We start from the raw sequence: 10,354 nt of genomic DNA, 5'->3' as shown, positions 1-10,354 counted from the left end.
ATAAAAGACGTAACATTTATTGCATTAAAGTAACATTTGCGACTTCAAAGATCTTTTAGGAAATTTTAAAAATATTTCAGATAAAGAGTGACTTATGTACCTTTATAAAAGGTTTTAATAACTTTCTAACAACGCTTCAGTAAGCTTCGAAGGTAAGGAGGGAGATAATATCTGCTTCCAGTTGCTTATTGGATGTTTGGAAAGGCAGTCTTAAGATAAGCATATTATATTTTATCTGGTGTAATGCATAAAGTGTTATGATGAACTTTCAGAGACAGTGCCTCAATTTCCAGATAACACAACAAGCAAAAACGCAATTTTAAAAAAAATGCTGTAAAAGCTGAGTTGAGGAAGGTTGTTAGTAAAATTTTTTAGGAAAGTCTAAATGGTCAGATGCAGATTCAAACATGTCTAGCATTCTAAAACTCCTAGAGAGTAAAAGCTAAGAAAAGGTGCGAACAGTTTAAATGCATTCAGGATGTATAGATTTCTCCTATTAGAAATTTCAAGATGGAAAAAAAACAAAGTAATCAGCACTTAAACTGAATTATGAGTTCAGTTCTTTTTATCTTTTTATTGACCAAATTATCAATAAAAATCATATGGAATTATGAATATGCACGCATACTGCAAGCAAATCCAATCATAACATTTAAAATTATATTGGCTTCTATGTTATCGTTTTGCAAGTTGTAAATGCATTACACTGAGCGTCTTGCTCTGTTGAAAAATATAATGCTTTTAATGTTTCAGGAATGCAAGCATATAAATTCTAGAAAATACCATACCCTCCTACAAGAAAATACCTTACATTCTTAACTAATTTCACTTTTATCTTGTAACAGTAGTAGCCAATGTTACAGCCAATGGCCAATTCAATGTTAATATTCGATAGTTTGGTTCAGTTTGGCCCTATAAAAGGTTGCAGTAAATTCGAATAATTATATCATTCCAAAATTTCCAACAGTACATACTACCTCCTAATGATATGCATTAAATTATCTCCAAAAGCGTACTGAAAATGCAAAGACACGTAAAAGTTGAGAGTAATTGTTAGGCTTATTTTTCTAAATTGTTCAGTTTTCGTGTGTGACTCGGTCGTGTCCTAATGTAATGTATAAATGTCTATTAGTTTCTCTTAGTTATTTAAAATTCAGCTTGAAAATATTCTTAATATTTTTTTCACCTATTATATGATTCTAAAATCCTATAAAAGGCAAGTACATTATGGAAAAAGGGAAATAATGCGATATCTTTACATTAAATCGAGAAAACAAAATATGAATTTTTTACATTAATTATTTTTTTATCTACAGTTTCAAACATTAAAAAATACAGCAGTATAAAAACAGAATTTTATTTTATACACTTAGACAAGATACAAATGCATATTTGTTCCAAAATACATTCTTTAATACTTTCAAAAATACGCTTACTTAGCAACAACACTTACGTCCTCATTTAGTGTCTCTGATACTATGTCACATTTAACTTTTTCTGGCACCACAGTTTGCGTATTTTTAAACTTTAAACCATGCTTACAACTTATATGAAAAATTTATTAGTTACAACAACATTTGTACACCAACAGAAACGTCCATATTCAATGACATAAAGCTCATAACATTTTTTATATACGAATAAATAACAGTTATTAAATCACATTCAACAGATTTATTTAAATGCAGTTTTTAAACAAATATATATGTTAAATTGAAGTACTCATTTTTATTTATATCATTTGATAACAAAAATTTATAGGTTTTAGGAATCAAATCAATTTCGTTCATTTGCTTTCATATGTACATACAATTTTGAGCTTTAACGTGTCTTGCAGTCATGTCTCAATGTATAAATACGATTTGAATAAAGACACACAAAATAATTCAAATTGGAGATTTCTAAAAAAAACTGCATTCAAATGTTCACCTTTTTTAAAGTAGCAACTCATAACATTTCGTTTTTTTTTTCAAATAATGTGCTAAAGTATAAAAACTACATTAATTTAAATTTATGCAAATCATTCAAAATAAATTACATAATACCTTTACGTAATACAAGAATAATGAATTTAATTTCATAGATATAAATTGGAAATTCTCTTTATCATAGAATTTTAATTCTTATCTATTTTTCAGTCATTGTGTTTTAGATTATATTTTTAAAAAGTAATTAAAACAATTGCCTAAAATTAATGTTCATATACTTGGATTCTCATAAATATTTTGTTTCAAGTGTACATTATGTATGAAAACAATTGCTTTCGAATTAAAACATCCTTTTTCTATTTTTAAATAATGCATTGAAGAATGAAGTTGCATTTAACCTCAAATAAGGCAAATCCTTTGAATATTTTTATATTTTCATCATTTCTTAAACCATATTTTATAAGTTATTGTAATTTGTAATTTTTAAAAGTGCTAGATAACTTAAAATATATGTTTATGTTTTATTTTAATAAATTGAATTTTTAACTGTAAAATGTTGCATCTAAAAGTACATGTTATATATTATTTCCGACAGTAAAATGTTCACATAGTATTCTTATTTTTAAACTAAGTAAAATGTATCGAGAAAAAAAATTTGAATGAAATTATTATTTTTTAACACATGTGTTTTCGTTCATTTTTCTAGTGCGAAAATATTGACATAAAATGCAGTAATAACTTCATGGTAATATAATTATTATTTATGCAACATAAACATAAACTGAAGTCCAAAGGGATTGTATGCAATAATTACTTCGAATATTTTGCTGAGAAGTTTGAGCCAATTAAAAAAATAATGAAATTTGTAAAATAAGTTTTAAAAAAATTAAACTGACAGCAATCAATGCACGTGTAGAAAACCTTTATCATTTTCACTGCCAAAAGCAGAAGCAACCTGGAATACTAAGTAATGCATTACTTAAAGTGTTAATAAAAATAATCTAAAGTAGAATTTAAAAAAAATCCCAGGATATGTTTAAAAGCTAGAAAATATATAAAACATGGTACATAAATAGATTTCCAGTGAATGGCATTACTGAATGCTGATTTTTTATTTTAATTACAGATTAAATGTAATCCACATTAGAAGATTCTTGGAGTTGTTTTCCATAAATTAAATTTACTTTTTTTACTACTTTTAATTTTAAGTAATTAAGCAAGAATTCGTTATAACAATAGAGTACTGATGCACTTAAGCATTAAAAAGGCAAAACCACTTTATCATATTGTATAAATTATAGTGCCTAATATTTTCCTCTCGCAGTAATTTTAAAAAATGATCAAATACATTTCTTTGAATTTTACAATCCAACTTTAAAACAAATACATTCTAAAATGTGATTATTTTTAATAATATTGTACAACTATGTAAAATAACAATATTTTGGCTGAGATGGGCATACCTTCTTTTTGGTAATAAATTAGTTAAAAGCATCTTGCTTCTTGCCAATTCTTATTATTCCAGATCTTCTTAATACATGAAAATAATGTTTATTTATATTATTTTTCTTACAAACTGCTTTCAGAAAAAATTTAGGGAGTTAAAAAAACTATAAAAAATATAGTAATTATAAAACTTGTTGAATTCATATTATAAATAGTTATTTCCAAGGGCATAAAAACAGTGTGTTTTGGAAATTTTTATTAAGTAATTTTAATGAACTCAAAGAAAAATCAGAACCTCTTCTCTTTCTGCAATGATATGTTTCATACAAATACTCCATCAAATAAAATATACTCGAATTTATTTCATTTATTTTTTGATTGAGAATAACAATCGAAGATACTTTATTAGAAAACATAAATCAAAGAAGGATAGAAATTTTTCTAGAAAAAGAATTGTCATCACATTGTTTCAGAAAGATTTTTTTAATAAAATGTCAATTTTATAGAGGTGATATGCTTAGCGACGAATTTCGGATTCAATTTATGACTAATGCAACTTACGTTTTATTTTGTATTGAAAATCAAGCAATACAAAGATTATTTCTTATAATTAAATTTCAATTTCCTCGTAACTTATACGAAAACATGATATAACATGATATTTTATCGTTTAATGTAGCAGTGGACGATTATATATATATAGATATATATATATATAATTTAAATTAATCAAAATATACTTAAGTATTAAAAAGTTTATAAAGTAATATTAAAAACAAACAAATATTTTCGAATGAGCACTTGTTCATATTTTCAACACAATATGAAACAGTATAGTTTCTCAGCATTCTTTGGCAACAATGAATATGTTTTCGATTTTTCTGCACCATAATTGGAAGATTGTTCAATATCGTATCCAATCTTCTTGAACACTATAGTGTTATTTGTGTATTGAGCGTTTCGACTGTCGTCACATATACATCAAACATATACATCAAACGACGGACAGAGCATACAGAATAATGGTTATTACAGTAAATGATGGGAGAACTGCAACTGTATCGCTGAATATTGTATCTGTAAAGAGGATTTGTATGAAATTTGAATTTTATTAAAATAAATTAACATGAATTGATAAAACATTCTATTCCTTTTAAGCTCTTTAGATATGCACATATTTCAAAATGTAAGATTATATTGTAAATATATTCAATTGAATGATTTTATTAAATAACTAGTATCCATTATATGTGCATATAGAGTTTATTATCGTATATATTAAACATTGTTATTTTAATCTAAAAAATATATTGCTACGAAATAAAGAATGCACTATTTTTAAAGTACAATTTGCGTGTTTTGCTACTTTTTGTATGTCTTTTTATCTGTATTTCAATAATTGTTCCTCTTAAAATTTTAAACAAAACTTTCTTTCGTTTTTTATCTTACAAAAGTCTACTTGCTTAGTTTTGTTTTCTGACTTTAGCAGATTATTTCCTTACATGATATCAGTGTGTCTTAACCTTTTTAATCAATATACGCTTAAAAAATGAATTTGTTATAATTTTTTTAAAGAAGGTTCAGAAATAATTAACGAAAAATATTCTTTTGAATGAAAATAGCTATAAAATAGAAAGTTAAACGAAAAATGTAAATGGTGAAAATATGGCAATTAAAAGAAAATATTGAAAAAAAATCAAGTGTTTAATTTCAGAAAAAAGCAAAAGCAACAGATAATTTGATTCATAAAAAAGGAGCTCCATTTTGTTGTTCAATTCATTATTTACGATACGAAATATTATAGTATCTTTCCATAACAAAATAGTAATTAAAATTGTTTTAATAATATTTATTTTTAACTAACCCACATATGGAATATAGAAGCTAAAATTAAACCAAAAAAGAAATATTAATGAAAAAAATTAAATTGTGTGGAAAAAGAAATATATAGCGGCTATGTATTTAAATATACGATAAAAAATGTAAACTAACTCTTATCTCTCTTTAGAAATGAGTCTAATTTAAATAATGTTTATAAATATCACAAATTTTCACATTACAAAAGATGAGCGTAAATAAAACTAATTAAATATAATTTAAATGCAATTTGACTTTAATTTTTTAAAAGTAAGTCCAGTTAAACATTCATAAAATTAGTTTTCCTTATTTCTGGTAAATAAGTTGAAGAGTCAGAAAATTCAACTTTATAAAAAAATCGTGATGAAATATATTTTTACTCCTGTCTCTAATGAGCAAAAATAGGTATTCATAATTCTATGTTGTTTAAATAATATAAAATAATGTAAAAAAAATTAAAAATAGAAATTGAATCAAATATTTTTTTCTTATTTTAGTAATGTATGAAAATGAATTTAAACAGAAATAGTATTTACTTGATAAAATTTTTTTTATATTTTTCCATGCATGTCTTCAAGTTTTATTCGTCTTCAACTATTATTATTATTTTCTATTATTAAAACTAAAAGTATATATTTAGTTTCATAATACTTCAATATTTTTTAGAAACAAAATAACAAACAATTAACCTAATTATATGCCCACTATTACTTAAAATGTGAAATTTCGAATGTCAGTCAATTTAGGTATGCAGTAGGGAGTTGCAAAAAATAATCGTTAGTCGAAAAGCACTATTTTCCGAGAGTGGCATGTGAACTAACATATGACACGTGAGTTTTTTTTCGAATTTTTATGCCCCATCTCCATTTCTCTCAAAAGTAATAATAGTTTTAATTCTGTCAAAAAAACTACGTTAAGCTGTGATCCAACTCTTGTTGGATCACAGCTTAACCCCGTCCCGCCACCCGTGAGGGCACATCCGGAGAATACTGTAGACTCTGAGTGCGTGCACGTGACCTCTCAGCAAAAGAAAAAGAGGATTCAAAAAGGTAGGCTTGGTGGCGATTCATGACAACACGTCGGGAAAACGGGCAAGGAAAGCAGAAGCAACTCCAGGGAAAACCCTGGTTGATGTAGGTTGGGCTCCGCGCGTACGAAGATCCAAAGATTCCCTGCCCCCAACCAGAAGGCCTCAAAGAATTTAGTGAAATCTTAAAAATTAACAAACGTAGTTACTCATAAAATAGAATTGAGGAGTTTGAGTGTTCCAACATAATAGGCGAGGCATCAGTAAACGTTAAAGAAAGGTAACAAACATAATGTGATGATGAAAAGTACCAGAATTTGTTCAAAGCCCGTGAAAACAGAAACAATTTCAAAAAGAAGAGTTACGGCGACAACTCTTGTTGGATAAAAAGATATTCACATAGGTTTACATTAAATGAAATATGACTAGCAAATTTCCCAGCGTTTACTCTTATCATTCTTTGATTGTCTGCCAAATCATTGCATTGAAGATTACTTCCGAATCCAAATACATAGTGATACGTTTGTAGTTTTGTTTACAGATCAAAACTTTAAACGCTAAAAACATCCAAGGCCTTTAGATTACAATAAACAGGAAATTTTATATGAGTGGTGGCTATTTTGTTTTGAAAAGAATTTTTGACAAGAGTGGAATTCACTTCCCCTCGTTTTGCAGAAGACTGCTTGAAAAATTTAGCAGACAGTTTAGTACAACAGCTCAAGTTTGAATTTTCACAGGATGCATATTATGCGAAAGCGTTAAATATGCTTTAATTCGAGATAAACTGAAGAGTTCTTTTACTGGTAGCTCAAAAGACACCTCACGTCTGTCACACCTCACATTCGTCTTGGGACGTTAGCAAGAACATGTGAAAGATATAGAATTCCGCACAGATTTGAGGATTTGTGTGATGACTTGATGAAAAAATGATGAAAGTTGATAAAGTTATGAATTTCAAATCATATCCGATCATCGTAGATAGAATCAAAGTTCGAAGAAATTTGGGACAAAATATACAATGACAATTTAATTACCACCGTGAATAGCGTCATTCCGTGTCACGGTTATGCCGCATGAGTCCCTTTGCCAATTTCGTATTTTACTGTTTCAGGAAATAAAAATATTGCAAAAAAATCATCAGAAATTCCTCAGAAATATCTCATTCAATATACAATTTTTAAAAAAGTAACTTGATTTTAACCCCCATTAAATTTTGTAAATTTGGTAAATTAGAGCTTTTAATAGTCCATGTACAAATTTTACGCGTTGAGCTTTTCATTCATGGGATTCTTTTCGCATCTCAGAAGCATGAATTCTCTAATTCTCTATTCTATTCTCTAGAATATATTTCAAAAATTTCGGAAAATTTTGCTAAAAGAAGCTAATCGTGCTGCATTGAAATCAATTATCTTTTTTTTAATTAAATAAATAATTAAAAAATAATATTTATTTATTTATTTTGAATGGAGGCATTTTCTTGAACGCTTTGATATGTAATGTTTCAAACTGCATTTCTTAAACAATTTTAAATCTATTTGAAAAAGCAATGCTATTTAACTTTTTTTTATTTTCCAATATTGACATTTTATTTTTAGTTCAAATTCATGATGTTAAAGAGATATACTACTTCAAAAAATTAAATATCAAAGACATTTTCTAGAATATGAAGGTATTTAAGATACGTTATTTCTTTATCATGCCCTAAAGAAGCATTAAAGTAATTTAAGTATTATTTGCTTCCAATTTAAATTCATATATTAAAAACATATATATATTTTATTACAAAATAAAACTTATTTATCACTTTGGCGTACGAATAAAATGAGACTCATAGGGTAAATAGTAATAACATTTTGTACGTCAAAAATAATTTGATTTCGAATTTTAAAATAAAGAGACGTTGATGAGCAGTTAAAATACTTCAAATACCTTGTGCACTGGCAGGTGGATATGAGTATGATTGGTTGTGTGCATTTCTTTGGCTTTTTAAAATTCCATCCTGTAGTTGTGAATTTGTGTCTGAAAACCATAGCATATTAATATGGTTACAAACAAATCTGGTAGTCAAAATTAGCTAAATTAATTAATACCACATTATGATTAATACATAGCATTTATTCTTTATTAAACCGATTTACCAACGCAGCTGTCTTATAGAATATTCACTTTAAATTCATAATTTAACTATTCAATTTAAAAATCAGTGCGAATTTTCGAACTCGAAATATGCTTGCTATTTTACATTAGCGTCTCAGAAATTCAAATAATTTGGTTGAAGTAAATATTACAATACATTATTTAAGGCAATAAATAAAGCGTTTCTGAGAATATTTTAAATTTCAAAGACATCAGTATAGCTATTTGCTACGTTTTTGTTCTGAATTACAATCATTAAGATCATTGCGATGTACTTTAGATATCAACGCAATTCTTCAAACGTTTAATGGAATATTTATGTATATTATATTCAATGATATTTAATTAAAAATTGAAATTAACAGATTTACTTTACTATATCGATAGATGGCATTGTTAAAAGATGGAGACGAATGGTCTCCTTTTTGGTATCAAATCCACTAAATGGAATAATCAGAAAAATGAGTGTATTTATTATATCGCGAAAATAGTCCTTCATAAAATTATATAATTTTACGTAAATTAATGTTTTCGAATGGCAAATGTATTTCATCTCACGATATTTTTCAAAAATATAAAATTAACAATATTCCAAGCATCATATTTTTTGAAATTTTATGAAGCTACGTTTGGAAAACATATCAAAATGTAAATTAAAAATATGCTTTCTATTTGATAATTAAAATTCATGATTAACGTAATTTTTAATACTGAGTTACGGGTAAAAAGTTAATAAACTTATATTGGTGCACTTAGACACATGATGGCACTACATTCTACTACATAATGACTCCAAACTAACAAAAAAAGTGTTCTTGAAAAGAAAGACTTATTTTGCAGGTCATAATCTTTCTAACTACTAAATAAAATTGTAGCCAACTTTTTTAAGCTTTTGCTTTTTACTAACTTATAAAATTAATTTTTAATTAAAAATATGAAGTTTTGAAAAATTCCCTATTATAAGTTATTTTTATTACAGATTTTTTTTCCAAATTAATTCACTTCTAAGTTTAATATTACACAATATAAAAAAAAATATTTAATTAGCTAAAGGCAGATTTAATTCGAAACAAATATTGCTATCTTTTGATTCAAAATATGTTGTTCGTGTTAAATATAGTAAATACATAACAGCTCAAAGATTAGTTACTAAGTATTCTTTAAAAAAAGTAAATATTATGGAAAATCCTTGAAATGAGAGGCCTTAATGAGTATTATAATAATGAAGCCTTAATGTAAAAAATTCACAAAAATATTTACATATATATTTCTGTTCAACGAACTAGGATTGCTGAAATAAAAATTTAATATGAACTTATCTTAAATCAATAACAATAACCATTTCGTCCATTTTTTTCATACTTCTATCATTAGCAAAATTCTATTTGTGTTTCTTTAAATTTCCTTCTTTCATTTAAAGTGATTAAAGTAATTTATCACTCAATTTAATTAATATTATTAATTTAAGTGAATAAAAGCAATTTTTGCTTATGATTTTCTGTTGAAAAAATACATAATTAGATATCACGGTATAGAGTAAATAAAAATTAAATGTCTAGAAAATATCATCGTTTCTCAATTTCATTAAGAAGAGAAAGACTCTAATTTAATAAGAAGCAATTGTGAAGAGAAAAAATACGGAAAGAATAAAGAAATAAGACCCTTTAGCATTATTACATACTATGTAATGTTTATGCAGCATGTTTTTGAAACACATAATGTAGGAATATTAAAAACATTGTTTAATAAAAAGGGAGAATGTAACTTTACCTTCTGCAGGATAAAGATTTGTTGTTGTTGTGCTTGATGAGTCTGATATATCTGAAAAGAAATGTTAACTTTTGTCAGTGCTATTTTGATAGGAAAAAGTCTTTTTTTCTAAACAAATATAAATGAAAAATTTATATATATATATATATACATATATACTTTTTAGTTAAAAGGTGACTTCACCGAATAA

The 10,354-nt window shown here is 26.1% G+C and overlaps 1 protein-coding gene across 2 annotated transcripts in view; it reads right to left on the bottom strand.

Annotated features, from left to right (window-relative positions):
• Positions 1–3,059: 3,059 nt before the first annotated feature.
• The window catches only part of LOC107441269 (lachesin), a 195,543-nt gene continuing 188,248 nt past the window's right edge, over positions 3,060–10,354 (bottom strand). Inside the window, exons 7-9 of one of the 2 annotated variants that reach the window (XM_043039280.2) lie at positions 10,165–10,215; positions 8,188–8,277; positions 3,060–4,451 (exon numbers count right to left, since the gene is read on the bottom strand). In XM_043039280.2, the coding sequence (XP_042895214.1) occupies positions 4,369–4,451; positions 8,188–8,277; positions 10,165–10,215 (224 nt within the window). In that variant the 3' untranslated portion in view covers positions 3,060–4,368. The remainder of the gene's footprint in view (positions 4,452–8,187; positions 8,278–10,164; positions 10,216–10,354) is intronic. The other variant, XM_043039282.2, reaches the window with a different exon arrangement.

Source organism: Parasteatoda tepidariorum, chromosome 3 (assembly GCF_043381705.1).
Source record: "Parasteatoda tepidariorum isolate YZ-2023 chromosome 3, CAS_Ptep_4.0, whole genome shotgun sequence".
Lineage (NCBI taxonomy): Eukaryota > Metazoa > Arthropoda > Arachnida > Araneae > Theridiidae > Parasteatoda > Parasteatoda tepidariorum.
This window is presented reverse-complemented; position numbering and strand designations above follow the sequence as displayed.